Source organism: Pinus tabuliformis, chromosome 3_1, assembly GCF_031772625.1.
Source record: "Pinus tabuliformis cultivar Carrire ecotype Pingquan chromosome 3_1, CPIR1, whole genome shotgun sequence".
Taxonomy (NCBI): domain Eukaryota; kingdom Viridiplantae; phylum Streptophyta; class Pinopsida; order Pinales; family Pinaceae; genus Pinus; species Pinus tabuliformis.
This window is the reverse complement of record NC_142301.1, coordinates 781375019-781393394: the sequence shown is the minus strand read 5'-3', so window position 1 is coordinate 781393394 and position 18376 is coordinate 781375019. Positions and strand designations below refer to the sequence as shown.

The window sequence follows — 18376 nt, the reverse complement described above, 5'->3', positions numbered from 1 at the left end:
CTAACTCCTTATATCCCGACCTCGTTGGGGACATGCAAAGAAAAACAGAGAAAAAGCAGACCGCTCTGATACCACTGATCCGGATTTAAGCAGGAACGCAATAGATTACAGAGATAACCATAAATACAGAGATGTGATAACCATAACTACAGAGATGCAGCGGAAATAATACTTCATTTCATTAATGGAAAATACTGAAATATGCTTACAAACAGAAATAGAAAGAAACCAGCTAGGGCGATGGTAGCTTATCTCTGAGAAGAGATGTGGCGGCTACATGCCTCTGAACTGTTCCGAACTGTATTACAATGAGGCTCGAAGGTCTATTTATTGTTGAGAAACAATGGAAAACCCTTCACATCCTGAAACCTAACCCTAGAAGATGAAACGTCAAATTGTGGGCCCCGTTTGGGTAAATTGGTACATCAATTTCCCGGGGTCGTAACTTTGGCATACGATCTCCGTTTGACGTGTATGATAGCTCGTTAGAAAGATCTATCCGAGTACTACCACTTTGGGAGGCAACATCGGTCTATGACCCATGTTGCCCCAGAATCCCAAAAAAACGTCGTTTAGGGCCTCAAAACGGCTCCGGAAGTTCAGGACCCGAAAAAACTGCTAAAAATAGTAAACTGTGGTGTAATTTAGGAAACTGAAAAGACTGAAAGAGACAGTTGTGGGGGTCCAAATGGGTTGGTGGGTGGCCACCAACATCCACCTGGATCAACCAATCTGTTAATTTAAAATTCATCAATTAATATAAATATAAATATAATTTTTTTTTGATATGATATTGCGTTAAGAGTTATTTTTAGGGCTATTTTTTGGAGTTTTTGGTTGAAATTTGGTGGAAATATTTGTGATGAAATCTTGATTTATATTATTTAAACTAGTTTTTTTTCACTGTATATATAGATTCAACGCCCTAAAAAATCTCTAAAACACTTCTATCGTGCAGGGATTACCAATCAAACTTGTAAATTCAATGAATTTCGATCAAATTTTAAAAAAATTAAATAGAAAAATCCATAAATTTTTTTCCAAAAAATCACATTAAAAACAACTCAATTATGTGTACTACTGAAACTGCCACTAATTAATTAATGAAAATTTAAAAAAAGTAACTTAATATCTTTGATGTTGTCTCTGATTTATTCGGGTGTTTACACAAACTTGCGTTAGCATAATTTTGTTTTTCAGAAGCATGAAAAACATGGAGGGTGAGGGCGAGGGCGAGCAGCGAGGGCGAGGGCAAGCAACGAAGGCTTCACGGGGTCTTGCAGGTAGGGGCAGCAGCGAGGAGGGCTTCACGGGGTCTTCCAGCAAAGGAGCAGCGAGCAGAGCAACGAGGGCGTGCAGCGAGGGCTACACGGGGTCTTGCGTTTAAGGAGCAGCGAGCAGAGCAACGAGGGCGGGGGACTTGCAGGTAGGGGGAGCAGCGAGGGCTTTGTCTGCGAGGAGCGTTGGAGCACTGAGGGGTTTCAGCGTTGGAGCAGCGAGCAGAGAAACGAGGGCTTTCTCTGCGAGAGCGTAGTTCATCGAGCGGGAGGTAAAGCAGCAAAGGAGCAGGGGCGGAGAGCGGCAAGAGAGCGAGCGGGAGGCTTGAACGCAGCAAAGAGCAGGGTCCGCGAACAGGAGCGGGAGGAAAAGCTACAGGTCCGAGGGTTTGAGGCCAGCAGGAGAGGTGAATCTGAGCGGGAGGGTTTGTGCGTAGGTGAGAGGGAGCAGGAGCAGGGGCGGGAGGTTTTTGTGCGTAGGAGAGAGAGATCAGGAGCGAGAGGGAACAGGAGCAGGAGCAGGAGATCCGGGAGGAGCAGGAGCGGCAGATCCGGGAGGAGCGCGGCGAATCTGCGAGGCTTCTCCAAAGGCGAGCAGGGCGTGAGGAGCGGGCTCCCTTGAGTCAGGCGGAGAGAGGCTAGCAGAGGGGTTTTTTCCTACAGGCTTGTTTTCATCTTCTGGTTTCTTAGTCTTCTCTGAGCGGGGGCGAGGCGGCTTCCCATGCCGCCTCTGCCCCCTGTTCTCGCCTCTGCTCCAGTGGGTCTTCTCCTTCTCGGTGGCAGTTAGGTTTGTTCTGGCCGCAGAATATCCTTTGGAGCGTTGAGGGAACTATGGGCTTTGCTCTGTTTCGTGCCGCTACTATGGATTTTTCTGTTGGCCTTTCCTGCAGGAAGATGCGGATGATTGTGGCTGTGATCTTGTTTCTCGTCTGGTTCGAGTGGAGAGTTTGAGGGGGCGGGGAAGGAGTGGCTTCTTTCGCTGCTCTCTTCCTCTTTTCGTGCCTCTCCTTTTGAATTGGGCGGTCAGATCTTGCGCTTTTTTCCGTTGCTTCTCTGTTCTATGATTTGGTGCCTCTTCTGCACCTTTCTGATGGGTTCGCCTTGTTTTCAGGGCATATTGGCCTTTCGGGGCTTTATCTGGTGATCTGTTTATGCAGAATTGTATGTGGCTCGGTCCACGGTTTGGCTTATGCTTCTTGCATTTGCATTATGTAATCATTTCTTTATATGAATATATATCGCTTTTTCTTCTGAAAAAAGAAAAACATGGAGGGTACCTTCCGTGATTCCACAAAGTTACGATAATATATAACTTCGTTGCGTTGTCATTTACGATCCTACATTTTTTTCTGCAATCAACCTTTGTGAGCTTCCGACCTTAGCTCAGTTGGTAGAGCGGAGGACTGTAGTAGGATTAAAAGTCCTGGATGTGATCCTTAGGTCGCTGGTTCGAATCCGGCAGGTCGGAGTTTTGTTTTTCACAATCAAACGCGAGTTTCACGAGAGACTGGTAGTTCGACTGTTAATCAGTGGGTTTATTGTAAACTTTTATTATTTTTCACCATCAATGGTGAGTTTCATGAGGAACTGATAGTTCGACTGTTAATTGTGGGTTTCACGAGGAATGGATACTTCAACGACTGAGGAATTGGAGTCGTCTAACGAGGCGGATGAATTCTTCGGACTAATAAAAAATGGTTAGAATCTAGGCAAAAAAAAATTTCAAAAAATCGCGAATCGTTTTTTTGATAGTGGAAATAGATTTAGCACCATCGAAAACGTCTAGGACAGATAAAATTTTGAAGTTTAACAACTATAACTTGGATTTACAAAAATCTTTGCCTGATTTTCTCTAAATAAGACGGGAATTTCCATAACTTTCTAGGCAACTCCTCCACCTCATTAGACTACACGATACTTCAATGGTGAGTTTCACGAGGCACTGATAGTTCCACTATTAATTGGTGGGTTTCACGATGAATAGATACTTTGACTATTAATTTGTGGGGTTATTGTAAATTTTATAATTAATGCTTGGTCTCAAAACCAAAGGTGAGTTTCACGAGGTAGTTCCACTGTTAATTAGGAAGTCTTCCAACCAGGCGGAGGAATTGACTAGAAGGTCAAAAGTGGCCAGAATCCAAGTTGTTAAATTTTAAAATTTTAGGTGTTCTACACGTTTTTTATGGTGCTGAATTTTTTTCCACCATCAAAAACACAATTCAAACACTGCCTCTACAACATTTCTTGAAATTTTTTTGCCCCACTGGAAGGTCAAAAGTGGCCAGAATCCAAGTTATAGTTGTTAAATTTTAAAATTTTAGATGTTCTAGACATTTTTTATCGCGACAATTCAAACACTGCCTCTACAAGATTTCTTGAAATTTTTTGCTCGACAACCACTTTTGACTGTCCAAACAATTCTTCCCCTAGTTAAACGACTCCATAAAAATTATGTATATTTAAAATAGTTAGTTTTTTTTTGTGTAAGTGTAATAATTTATCAATTACTTGCATATCTATTTCCATCAATGATGTTAAGTTCCACAAGGAAAATGAGAGTATGTGAAAAGCCAATGTCCTAAGTCACTAATTCACCAATTACCTTAAAAAAAAATGATGTTCTTAAGTTGCATAATCTGTGAAATGCCACTATACCTAAGTGTCACTAATTCACCAATTACCTTTAAAAAAAAATGATGTTCTTAAGTTGCATAATCTGTGAAATGCCACTGTACCTAAGTTACTAATTCACCAATTACCCTTGAAAAACAATAATAACAACATTCCTGAATTACATAATTTTATTTTTAAGTATAATGTTCCATATTTTGTCAAAGGATAATAGTGGGAGTGATCAATAAGATGGTGACGTTCTGGTCCAAGGGTAATAGTTGGAGTGATCAATGGTGAGTCTTACAAGAAACATTTTGGTTCTTTTATTTGAATGTGGAGATATAATGTCATGTTTTTGTCAAAAGAGAGACTTTTTGGTTTTTTTGGTTTATTATTTGAGTATGGAAATATAATGTTATGTTTTGGTTAAAGGATGATATTTTCACTGGTAGTTAGTGGGTTTATTGTAAATTTTCATAATCAATAGTCTGTTGAGAGACTTTTTGGTTCTTTTTAATATGGAAATATATATTTTATAAGATAGCGATGTTTTGGTCCAAGGATAATAGTTCAAGTGGGTTTAATTCTCTTTTTATTTGGCTTTTATTTTCAGAAAATATGTTTGGCTTTGTAATAAAAATTTGAACATCTTACTCAAAACAGTGTTCATCGATTACCCCATATATATATAGCGTAATTTCATTTTTTAGTATTAAAATTATATATACTTTAACATTTTCAAGTGTAACAACTTATCAATTACTTGCATATATAATCTTACTATTTAGGATAACTACAAGCAAAATGAAAATCTGTGAAAATTTGTCGTACCTAAGCTACTAATTCACCAATTAACTAAAAAATTAATAATAATATTCTTCGATTACATAATCAGTGAAATATCACTTCACAGTTACTAATTACCTTTAGGAAAAAATCTTAATATTCCTAAATTACATAATTTTATTTATAAGTATTAGAATTATGAATATTACCTCGTATTTTTTGTAAATGTAATGCTTTATTAATTACTGGTGTTATTACCTCAAGAAACTCTCCTAGGTTGTATATCAGAGATGCTTGGGAACATTACAAACTCAACAAAATGTTGGATAAATGGTGGATGAATGAAAGAAATGCTGCATATTTAAGCCAGATAACCACTTCTACTGTGCTTAACCCCATACATGGGTGAACACCCCCAGACTACAAGACTTTACACCACCAATTACTCATAGTTTTAAATAAAATGTGATGATGGAGAAGATTGACCACACCAGGGGATGCACAGGACCCTGTGATGGCCGACTGCAACCAGTTAAAAGGTCTATAAATCTATTTTTTAATACACAGACAGGATGACAGCTTTCTGGCATTAAAATAACAGAACCCTGCAAACAAATTCAACAATACATGTTAAATCCTAACACAGAGGTGGGATGACAGCCCCTCTAATGCTAAACATTAACAGCACATGAATAAATGCAAAACAGGTACAGCCTGGAACAAGAAGAAGAAGTGGACAATGAGCAATTAACAGCAAAAGAAGCTTGCATTAGTTGAAAATGAAGACCAGTCGCTACAGGTATCACAGTTGTTATAATCTCCAGAAGTTGAACCTTACAGCAAAATAACACTCATCAACCTATTACATTTTGTCCTCTGGATATATATAGAGGTTGGATACAAAAAATCTCTGCTAACCTATACGTGGAGGTGTCTTAATAGACCACCAACCGCATTCACAATTAGATATGGTCTCTGCTGCACACTGCTGAATTTAATGGACAAAATCGATCTTTTTAGATAGTCTGATGTCCTTCTCTGGCAGCTGGAGTGAATTATGGATTAAATTCCATCCCTGATAAATGCTCTTCACTGCTCGAGGTCGTCCTGTTTGTCCTTTGCCGTGCTGTTCTTTGTATATGGTAGCTTAGGATTTAATGCAGAGAGCATTGGATCATGGCTTCGTTTCTCCTTCGGGAGCACAAAACAAGCTACGGGCGTAAACAGAATGGCGAAGGCACACTGAGCGGAGGGATGAATCTCATCCGTCGGATCACAAAAATCAACGGCGGAGATGACTTGACGAGGGGTATCGAGAGATAGTGCAGACAGGCGAATGAACATGGGTCGTCGGATAATAAAAATCAATGGTGGAGAACGCGCAGGAGGAGCTATCGGGAGGCATATGCGTGGGAGCAACCAGGGTCGTCGGATCTGGACGCACCAGATCCGAAGGTGATCGCAAACGGAAGGCGCGCAAACATTAACGCGCGGGAGGACATACAGGACGGGTGGTTTAGTGGCGGGCGGTTTTCCCCGCACCGCCTATCGGCGTCGGCGATTTCCGTATTTAACAGCGCGATCCAATAAATAAGCGCCGCGTGGCAGGATAATACCACCGCCCCTGCGGGTTAATAAGTGCGCAGGTCACACGATCGAGGGGGAGCATCAACCGTCCGATCTGCGATGGACGGCCAGAGAACAGGGGAAGATGCACGATAGTTAATGTGCGAGCGGAGAACGTGGAGACCGTTAGATCGGACGCGATCAACGGTGGAGATCCAAGCACAAGAGTTATATGAGAGCGCCAGGTTATATGCTCAGGTCATGTGGGTTAAATAACGTTAAACTTAAAAAACCCGAGCGCTAACAGAACACGAATTTCACACCAATTGGAGGTATAAAACAGGGGTAGTTGGGTTTAAAGTTGTTTACAAAAAATGCTCGGGAACCAAGAAAAGAAGGATTTATGGAGAGTTTATAAAGATAGAACAGAGGCCGCAAGGTAAAAAGGAATTAAGCAAGGGAATAGGGAAATGCGAAGAATAGAGAAATAGAGTGCTAAGAATTTATGAGAAATATGAAGGAAGAGACGGTGAGAAGACTGATGTGCGCTCCTTATCCGCATAAACCCACACGGTCATGGTACCTTTGAGCCTGCAAACGATGAATTGTATAGCAGAGCTAACACTGGCTCCTTCTGGGGATGAGATCCTCCCTATGAGGTCTCACCATCCTACAGACCAATGCCTTCACACAAAACTCAGCTTAGAAACATTGCCTGGTATCCATTGCGCATGGAGTCAAACCAGGTCTACACTAAAAACTGAAAAAGAAACTGCTTACGATCATTAAGGCCTAAAAAACTTAAAACTTCAAAAACTGCCCATCTGCTAGACCATTAAAATGCTGCCTGTCATCCGGTTCATCATAGATTAGCAAGACAGGATTTATTTGATCTTCCACCTCAAACAGTTTAGGACATTTGAGCTTGACAGGCAGATATGAATCAAATTTCATTTCCCTTCTGCGCATTTTCCTCTTTGGATGTTCTTCATAGGAGCCTTTGTACACCTACTGAATAATCATGACTACTGTGTACTTCTCTGTATCATTTGAGGTCTGCAAAACTAATATGAATAATGAACCATTGTTTTCTTGTGCAGGGGAGATAGAGATATCATCAGCTGCTGCATCTGTCTTAGAATAGTCCTCATCCAAGGAGGGATTCCAATACTGTGCACCCTCTTCCTCTGTCATCTGGCAAGCTGCCATTTCATTCTGTGTGGAGGCCATCTGAGCAGGTATCAGAGTATCAAGTTTGAGGTGATCAATCTCAACCTTGGGCATTGAATTTCGTTTTGCCTCAGTGTTCAAGGGGCAACTGTGAGGGATTGTTATTTGTGTAGGCAGAGGGGCAAAAGATGATGGAGAGCTTTCATCTCTCTTCTTAATCACTGGGCTGGGGACCAAGGCAAGCTGGAAAATTGGCATATCTGCATAGCCATTAGAAGATGTGCTGACCTTAGGCTCAAATTCTTGGAGGAAGGGATCTGCTGTTGGCTGCCACTGCTGGTTAACTGGTTGTTCTACAGCTACAAGAAATTGTTGAGCAGTGCCTTTGGATATTGCTTTCTCATAAGCAACCCTTGTTAAGAAAGGAGCACCTTTCAAAACATGGACCTCCTCCTTATGCTGCACCTCTTCCATGACTATATTCTGTAAAAGGGGCCTCACCCCTTTGTCTTCATTTGTAATCTTATTTCTTTGCAGAATCTGCAAATGTTCATGTGTTCCTCTACATGGATTTGGAGTTGGAAAAGAAATGGAACAATGAGCTCCTGCCTCATCAAAATGTTGCTCAGTCTTTAGCTTGGAAACTCCAGAGGCCAAAAACTCAATCATCCTAACTAATTCATAAATCTCGAGCTTTGAGGATGATGAGGATTCACCTCTCTGTCTTCTCCTTTCAGCATCTCCTTCGAGTCTTTCTGCAACAATAATGTTCGCTTCTACTTCAAAGGCTGCAGCTTGCATATCAACCAAAGAAGCAGATCTTCTTTCTCTTAACAGCAGGCAAAATTTAGAATCAAAAGCATTTGCATAAGTGAGCATAGCAAAAGTAGGGATAGGTCTTACTTCAGCTGGCATTCTGCTGTACATATGATTGAATCTGATGTTGAAATCAGACAGCAGCTCACCATCTCCTCTCTACAAGTTTCCAAATTCAGTATGATAAAAGAGCAGATCTTTATTATTTCCCCAGTGCTTTAAGAACACATCATTTAGGGCCTCAATGTCTGCAATAGACCTAAGGGGTAAATTTCTGAGCCATTTTCTAGCTTCCCCATCTAGGCTTTGAACAAAAACCCTCATCCAGACATCCTCTTCATTAATATCTAGATTATCAGCATAACTATAAAAGGACTCTAAATGCTCTTCAGCTGTTACTCCTTCTGCACCAGTAAACTTTGGCATAAATTCTTGATAATCTCCTACAGGCATGGCATTCAAAGGGGTAGGCAAGACTAAGGGTCCATACCTAGCAGCAACTATTCGTTCTATCTTTGTGAGAGCTCGTTGGCTTGCCATGACTGAGGTATACAAAAGGGATACTGGTGGACCGAGTAGAATAAATCAATGAAAAGAATCACAAGAACAGAGGAATATGATGGACAGCATGGATGTTTCTTTCAACTGAGGTCCGAAAGGGAAATGAATAACAAGAAGTTGTATGAATCTCTGAAGGTATTTCTACACTAGAAGAGATACATAAATATTCCAAGGCTTACCTGATTCTGATGCTCCTTACTGCAATATTTTCTTCTGTTGAACGATCTTATCAGGATCAGGCACTGGTTCAGCTGATGATTTCTGAAGATATCTTTGAACATGCCTCACTAACTACACCAGAACTGCAATGTGGAGTCGCCAAAGGTTGGTCTTCCTCCAATGGAGTCGCCAGATAGATGATTACAACAAAAAACTATGTTCAAACCTTGTCTATCATCAAAACTTGACGTTGTGTTGTTCTCTCAGGGAAGCTGAGCTTCGATTCTCCTCTCCCCGGCAACGGCGCCAATTAATGTTATCACCCCAAGAAACTCTCTTAGGGTGTATATCAGAGATGCTTGGGAACATTACAAACTCAACAAAATGTTAGATAAATAGTGGATGAATGAAAGAAATGCTGCATATTCAAGCCAGATAACCACTTCTACTATGCTTAACTCCAGACATGGGTGAACACCCCCAGACTACAAGGCTTTAGACCACCAATTACTCATAGTTTTAAATAAAATGTGATGATGGAGAAGATTGACCACACCAGCAGATGCACAGGACCCTGTGATGGCCGGCTGCAACCAGTTAAAAGGTCTGTAAATCTGTTTTCTAATACACAGACAGGATGACAGCGCTCTGGCATTAAAATAATAGAAACCTGCAAACAAATTCAACGATACATGCTAAATCCTAACACAGAGGTGGGATGATAGCCCCTCTAATGCTAAACATTTACGGCACATGAATAAATGCAAAACAAGTATACCCTGGAACAAGAAGAAGACGTGGACAGTGAGCAATTAACAGCAAAAGAAGCTTGCATTCGCTGAAAATGAAGACCAGACGCTGCAGGTATCACAACAGTTATAATCTCTAGAAGTTGAACCTTACAACAAAATAACACTCATCAAAATAGATTGAATGCAAAAAATCTCTGCTAACCTATGCGTGGAGGTGTCTTAATGGACCACCAACCGCATTTACAATTACATATGGTCTCTACTGCACACTGCTGATTTTAATGTACAAAATCGACCGTTTTAGATAGTCTAATGTCCTTCTCTGGCAGCTAGAGTGAATTATGGATTAAATTCCATGCCTGATAAATGCTCTTCACTGCTCGAGGTCGTCCTGTTTGTCGTTTGTTGTGTTGTTCTTTGTATATGGTAGCTCAGGATTCAATGCAGAGAGCACTGGATCATGGCTTTATTTCTCCTTCGGGAGCACAAAACAGGCCGCGGGCATAAATACAATGGCGGAGGCAGACTGAGCGGAGGGATGAATCTCAGCCGTCGGAACACAAAAATCAACAACGGAGATGACTTGATGAGGGGTATCGGGAGATAGTGCAGACAGGTGAATAAACATGGGCCGTCGGATGATAAAAATCAATGGTGGAGAATGCGCGGGAGGACCTATCGGGAGGCATATGCGCGGGAGCAACCATGGCCGTCGGATCTGGATGCGCCAGATCCGACGATGATCGCAAACGGAAGGCGCGCGAACATTAACACGCGGGAGGACGTATAGGACGGGCGGTTTAGTGGCGGATGGTTTTCCCCGCATTGCCTATCAGCGTCGACGGTTTCCGTATTTAACAGCGCGATCCAATAAATAAGCGCCACGTGGCAGGCTAATACCGCTACCCCTGGGGGTTAACAAGCGCGTAAGTCGCGCGATCGGGGGGGAGCGTCAATCGTTCGATCTGTGATGGACGGTCAGAGATGACAGGGGAAGATGCACGATAGTTAATGTGCGGGCGGAGAACATGAAGACCGTTAGATCGGATGCGATCAACGGTGGAGATCCAAGCAGGGGGGTTATATGAGAGCGCCAGGTTATATGCTCAGGTCATGTGGGTAAATAACGTTTAAACTTAAAAAAACCCGGGCGCTAACAGAACACGGAATTTACACCAATTGGAAGTATAAAACAGGGGTAGCGGGGTTTAAAGTTGTTTACAAAAAACGCCCAGGAACCAGGAAAAGAAGGATTTATGGAGAGTTTATAAAGATAGAATAGAGTCCGCATGGTAAAAAGGAATTAAGCAAGGGAATAGGGAAATGCGAGGAACAGAGAAACAAAAGGCTAAGAATTTATGAGAAATATGAAGGAAAAGACAGTGAGAAGATTGCTGTGCGTTCCTTACCTGCATCAATCCACACGACCACGGTACCTTTGAGCCTGCAAATGCTGAATTGTATAGCAGAGCTAACAACTTGCACATCCAATCCCACCACTGATAAGCACAAGCAAAATGAACATCCGTGCAACAACACTGTGTTAACTCTCGGAATTTGATGTTTTGTAGAATATTTTTTTACCGGCATATCCACGTCACTCACATGTTATATAGGCATAAAATTTATCAACAATCTTAGTTATCAAATTCCGCTAAATTGATTACAAATTTTGAAAATTCATTAATTCATGATCTGGGCAAATTATGCCAAAAACATCCATTACTTTTATAATACAAAGAGGGACTACAGGGCGGGAGATATCAAAACTCATCTAACACGGTTTCTTCTTCTCGAAACTAAAAAAACATTAATGCATTGCTGTTTATATTTTTCAGATCCTGGAATAGAGAACCAGGAAACTAATAAGTATCGTTTAAAGGTTAACATAACTCATCATGGTTTTTCAGCCAGCATGGCTGGCCAAAGAAACAGGCATCTTTACTCAGAAAGAGTCTGAATTACAAGTATATTTGATAAAGAGTCTGAATTACAAGTATATTTGATAAATTTTGAAACATATAGATGAATTTTTTTGATAGAGAATTTTTTCCAAATAATTTTTAAATCGAATTATTTCCCTATCTTATCAAAACTTAAATCCGAATTGGAATTTGAACTCTTTAAAATAACCCAGCACAATTTTTCAATTCAAATTTATTTTCATAATTTTTTATGAATGATTCAGTGTCACATAGTTGGACAGAGAATATGAAACAAAATCTCAAATAAAAACACAAATTTCCAAAGATAAAGAATGAAGAAAGCAATTAATCTATATACATTATCTTCTCTTCAACTATATTTACCTGGGAAGAGGTCAATTTATTATTTATATCACAACGATATAAGGGATTTCTCACTCAGGTCAGATATGAGAGGTCCCTAGGAATTCGGAGAAGTGGAAGAACCACTATACAGTAACTTGGTTCTTGAATAAATTCATATTCATAGAGTTTTGAAATTCATATATAAGCTTTTTATTAAGGTTTCATTTCTTCATCATGGGAAAGGAAAGGTGTGCCTAAGCAGGCAATTATTAATTCAACAAATACGCTACAAACTTTCCTTCTTTGCCTGCCGGCGGACTCACAGGCTTCCTCAAGTAACGCAGTTCTCAAGTAACAATGAGATACTCTGCCAATAAACATTTAGAGCACCATTACAGTAACTCATAATACAGAAAAGCCACCATAACTAAGACCGAGGTCCACATTCTTGGCGTTTGGAGGATCTGTGAACTCATTCTCACGAGTTGTTGGTATGTGTATTTATATTGGTTTATCTTTGTTTTGTTAGTTCATGTGAGTATTACATAATTACTCACATAATTAGTAAGTTTAATTAGTGATTTAGGTTGGAGGATTTACAAGTATTTAAGTCGTCAAAATTACTGGGTATGACACTTAGTTTGAGCACATTATCGTTTGGTACAGATAGAAAAGTGATTTTTACAACATAAAATGTCTTAACAAAATATCTTATTACTATCTACTCATTACTGGGTATGGCACCTAGTTTGAGCCACATCATTGTTTAGTACAGATAGAAAAGTGATCTTTACGACCTAAAATATCTTAACAAAACACCCCATTTCAGCGTTCCACCTAGCCTATCTTGTGATCCCAATTCAGTATTATGGTTCTGTGAATAATGACCACTTGTTTTGGCATTTCAAGAAGATTTTGAGAAAATCGCTCTAGTGGTTTTAGTCTTGATCCTTTGCACAATGGTGAAAACCCACTTGTAAACATCCTGGGATTATTGATCTATTTCGTTTCCGCCTTATTACTGACACAGGCTTTGTTGATAGGTGTAATTAAGGTAAAAGTTGGGTGTTGATATTGTTATTGTTGCTTCACAAAGTTCAAATCGGTGCTGAGAAATCCTTCTTGAATAGACCTACACCTGCAATAGATCACCATATATTGACTTATTAAACATTTTAGAGTTTGGAACTTCAATTTTTTTTCAATGACTTTTTAAGATGAAACCTTCAAATGTTTATACTTTTCAAGAAATGAGGTTTTGACTGCACAAGGTGTCCAAAATGCCAAAATACCGACTTAAACACACCAGATGATTTTTTCTTGAATGCAAATTTCAATGTCTGCAAATGTGTAGCTTTCATCAAACTAATATAAAACCCAAGTATCCTTAAGGGGGAAGAAATTGTTTAGGCAGGTAAAAACGTCGAGCATAACAAAGAAAAGGAGAGACAGACTCTGGTCTGTATCTGACGCGAAATTAGGGAACACCAGACAGTGGCCATACCGAAAGGGTTTTGGAGAAAAGCTCTTAAAAAAAGGTGAAGGGAAAGACTTTGATTGGTTGTGGCAGACGCATAGACAGTTAACCATGTAGAGAGGAGAAGAAATGCATACACATTTAACCAAGTTGAAAATGCTGGTCAATGCCAATTCCATTTCAAGAACCAACCATCAAGGGTAGCGGCATCAGAAGAGCAAGTGGAATGGCATTAATAGTAGCGGCATCTGAAGAGCAAGTGGGATGGCATTAATGGTAGCGGCATCTGAAGAGCAAGCGGCATTGCCATTCCAGAAATCCAAATAATATCATAGAAACATTTTAGTCCCAGTTTATACAGTCAAACGCAGGAATAAGTATCCTCATTCTCCTCGGTTAGAAGTTGTCAATTTTTTTTTTTTTTTTTTAATTTTTGTGATAATAGTTAGTTAAAATCGGTTCTTTTCGGCTAGTTTTCATAAACTAATTATTTAAAAATATATACTTTTGAGAAAGAAAAATCTAAAATTAAAAAAAAAAAATATATATATATATATATATATATATAATTTTTTTGTTTTAGGAAGATTATAAAAACATAAAACAAATGGAGAGTGAGTTGAATGGTGTGATAATGTATGCCTGTGATTTGGTTGTTGTAAATCTCCTTAAATAATAACAACACTGATTATCATTGCTCCTTGGATGTTTCTCTCACAAAGAAGGTTTTACCCTATGAAACCAGATTTGTTGGAAATGGCCTGCCTGTCTGAATCCCACGAATTGGAGATTCGAATACCTCAGAGTGTCATACCACAGAGTGTCCTGAATCCCACGAATTGGAGATTCGAATACCACAGAGTGTCATACCACAGAACGGGACACGTACCGATTTATCTTACTATCTTGTAGGTTGTCTTTCATTTATGAATCATGATTTATCATTTTATGTGACATGTATTTGAATTTTGTATGTATTATGCATGCTAATTGCGATAATGTTACTATTACTAACTTACTTTGTAAACAGTAAAACTAACATCTAGATGATCTATGCTTGAAATAAATGAATTTGTATCATTAATGATAATTTGTGTAAGAAATATCTAATCTGATCCTGTATCTTACGAATCTCGTGTCTCTATTTATCTTACTATCTTGTAGGTTGTCTTTCATTTATGAATCATGATTTATCATTTTATGTGACATGTATTTGAATTTTGTATTTATTATGCATGCTAATTACGATTTTTTTTTTTTTTTTTTTTTTTTTTTTTTTTTTTTTTTTTTTTTTTTTTTTTCAGCGTGAAAAAAAGCGGTATATTGATTGTATTGTCAAAAATATACAAAATAAAAAGTATACAAACTTTTTGATATGTCAACAGTTCAGCATACTGACGGGCATATGAAACTATACCAAAAAACTGAACATAGAGAGAGCAGGCCAGAAAAAACAGACCTATCTGTAGGAGACGTAGGTCCAAAATATTAGCAAAAATGTACAGCATATGCGAGATTCATAAATAGGAGTATAGAGAACTTATCTGTGGACATCACAAAATTTGGAGATGTGTACCCGATATAGAGAAATCTTGAATCTGGCAGGCGCAATTGTCCACATTTATCTGCAGTCTCCATATGCCCGGCGGAGATGTGAGTCCTTGTTTGGACAATAAGTCTGCTCTTCGATTTTTCCTTCTGGGAATATGGGATATGTTGTAGTCTGTCCTGGTGCGCCACCAATCCGTAATCCAGTTTAACCAGCCGGAAAGATGTATTTTTCTAATTCGGCTTTTGGATAGAACATGTTCTATGGTGACTTTGGAGTCTCCATATATGTGGAGGTTTTTGATGCCAAGGAAATCAGAAAAAGCAATGAGACCAGCGAGGGCCATAATCTCCGCTTTACTATTTGAACCGGGACCTCCGTTCCAATAGATATCATATGATTGTCCTTCTTCCGGAATAATGTGAATCCCACAGGCACAAATGTTCCTCTGGGCTGCGCCATTAAAATATGCAATTGGATATTCATAGATATCATTATGAATCAGCATCCTTTGTTGTTTGACTGTGGGTTGTTGAGGATGATTGATGGCTTCAAATAATGAAAGGATGGATTCATAGATAGAATAAATCGGGTCCTTTTTGTCTTCAAAAATGATACGGTTCCTCCATTTCCAAATGGTCCAAATAGTAATCAGCGGAAGCGACCTCCACCTGCAGCGCATGTTGCTCCATGAATAAAAAACATCGCAGATGGAAGGGGAGGTGATCATATCGAAACCAAAATGTGAAGCCAAGAGCTGCCAGATCTTTTTGGATTGAGGACATTGGAGAAATATGTGCAAGTTATTTTCTGAATTAATACTACAGAGTGAACAGATAGCAGGCCCGTGCCACTGACGCTTCTGTAGATTATCCCAGGTAAGGTTTTTGTCATAAAAAACCAGCCAAGAGAAAATAATAATTTTTGTTGGGCAGTCGGTTTTCCAAAATGCCTGTGGAAAAGTCTTTTCTCTCGAGTCCCAGTCCGAGTGTAGAATCTGTTGGTATATATGCTTGGCACTTACCACAGAAGAACCGCCCAGTCCTCTCCAACTGATATGGTCATTTTCCATTGTACGGTATATGCCAGCGAAATTTAAGGATCGGGAAACGTCGTTCCATTGTGAAGCCAGATCTCCGGGGATATTTAAATCAACAGCAGATTTCCATATCGGGGACCCGCCGTCCCACCTTTTTATAACACTTGCCCAGAAAATATATCCTTTGTTGTGCAGATGTCTCAGAAGTGAAGTAGAGATTGGGATCGGCCCGCTCATTCCAGCAAAATCGTCCATGCCGATGATGATCTTGGAACCTGTATGGAAATGCCAAATCAAGTTTTTTCGAACAAAAGGAAACATTTTCTTGAATCCCCTCCAGATGATAGACCCATTGTTGGCACCGAATGTGGATTGTCTGTACCAGTAAGTAATGTCGTGACCATACATATATTTGGCCCTGACAGTTCTGCTCCATAGAGATTCCCCCGTCAGCGCATTCCACATGGTCTTACACAGCAACGCCCTTCGGAAAGACTGTAAATTCATTAATCCCCAACCTCCCATGGATTTTGGGCGGGACAGCTTTTCAAGTCTACAAAGATGTATTTTGGTCTTTTCCTTTTGGCCTCCCCAAATGTAATTTGATATCATGTTGTTTAGACCGTTTATGACAGAAGACGGAATATAGAAAAGAAGTGCCCAGAAAACCATGATTTGGACCAATACGGCCTGGGCAAGAGTGGCACGTCCTCCGATAGACAAACTTCTGGATTCCCATGATGTAATCTTCCTGTAGAAACGGTCGGCAATCCACGACCAGTCAGCAGCTTTGTAGTTTACAGGTTTCAAGTGAAATCCCAGATATTTGAGACCCTCTCCGATAGGCATCGCCTTAATATGAAATAAATCAACGAGGTAAGTGATCACTTCGCCATTCGTATCAGCTACATGGAACGATGACTTAGAGTCGTTTATGAAAAGTCCAGTGGCATTCTGGAATCTTTCTAGAGTATAGAAAATACATTCCCAAGTGGATCTGCACAGCATGGCCGCCAAGAGGATATCGTCCACAAAAAGGGAGTGTGACATGGAAATCTCCTTGCAGATTGGAAGAGGCCTAAAACTCCTTTGTAGGATAGCATTTTTAATGTGTATGCTCAAAGTTTCCATGACCAGGATGAAAATAAGTGGAGATAGGGAGCAGCCCTGGCGAAGTCCCCTGGCCGATTTGAAAAACGGAGTTGGCTCACCGTTAATGAGAACTGCAAAGTTTACATCCACAATACAGGCCATGATCCATCGAATGCATCTGACATCAAGCCCTATCTTTGCTAGAAGACATCTTATATAAACCCAGCTCACACAGTCGTATGCCTTCTTTAAGTCGATCTTTAATAGGGCCGCATCAAGTTTCCTGCAGTGCATAGAGTGCAAGCATTCCTGGGTGAGAGCCACCGCATCAAGAATGTTTCTGTTTTTGAGGAAGCCGTGTTGTTCTGAGGACAGGTGCAGAGAAAGGGTATCCCTGATGCGCACTGCAATAATCTTTGAAATGATCTTGTACAGTACGTTGCACAATGAAATGGGCCGAAAGTCAGCAAAGGTGGATGTGCATTTTTTCTTAGGGATAAGGGCGATAAAAGTAGAGGAAATCTTCTGATTGATGGTGCCTTGCTTCCTCGAATCTTCAACCATCTTGAGGATATCATCTTTAAATAGATCAAAGAAATGGATGAAGAAATCGATGGTCCACCCATCTGGCCCGGGGCACTTATCCTTCTGGTAAGATTTCATGGTTGCCAATAATTACGATAATGTTACTATTACTAACTTACTTTGTAAACAGTGAAACTAACATCTAGATGATCTATGCTTGAAATCAATGAATTTGTATCATTAATGAGAATTTGTGTAAGAAATATCTAATCCGATTCTGGAATCCCCGTGTCAAACACACTGTGTCAATATTTGTAACTTAGGTTTTACCATGTAAAACACACTGTGTCAATATTTGTGTTTGATTATTCTGTTATCTTGTTTATTTACCGTTATTTTGTGTAATTTCAATTTATTTATACTGTCTCCATATTTGTGTTTGATTATTCTGTTATTTTGTTATTTTGTGTAATTTCAATTTATTTGTACTGTCTCAATATTTCTGTTTTGTGTTTGATTATTCTGTTATGTTGTTTATTTACTGTTATTTTGTGCAATTTCATTATTCTTTTATCTTATTTATTTACCATTATTTTGTGCAATTTAAATTTATTTGTAAGTTTATACTTTCGCAGCTCAACTCAACATCCTTCGCTAGATGTTGTTGCATGTTCTTATCAAATTTATAGTTATTTTTTTTCACGAGAAAAAAAGACTAACT

At 39.6% G+C, this 18376-nt stretch overlaps 1 protein-coding gene and 1 non-coding gene across 2 annotated transcripts; one reads left to right on the top strand and one right to left on the bottom strand.

Moving 5' to 3' along the window:
• The first annotated feature begins 2649 nt into the window (after positions 1-2649).
• On the top strand, positions 2650-2745 carry TRNAY-GUA (transfer RNA tyrosine (anticodon GUA)). Its single transcript has 2 exons — positions 2650-2686; positions 2710-2745. It is a non-coding gene; the product is annotated as a tRNA-Tyr (tRNA).
• Positions 2746-15003: 12258 nt separating this feature from the next.
• On the bottom strand, positions 15004-17793 carry LOC149189729 (uncharacterized). The gene has a single exon (XM_089410320.1). It carries the CDS (start codon positions 17791-17793, stop codon positions 15004-15006), a length of 2790 nt encoding a protein of 929 aa, XP_089266446.1.
• Positions 17794-18376: the final 583 nt, after the last annotated feature.

Bases quoted from the DNA above. Each gene is read 5' to 3' on its own strand.
- LOC149189729 (XM_089410320.1), bottom strand. From the start codon at position 17,793: ATGAAATCTTACCAGAAGGATAAGTGCCCCGGGCCAGATGGGTGGACC.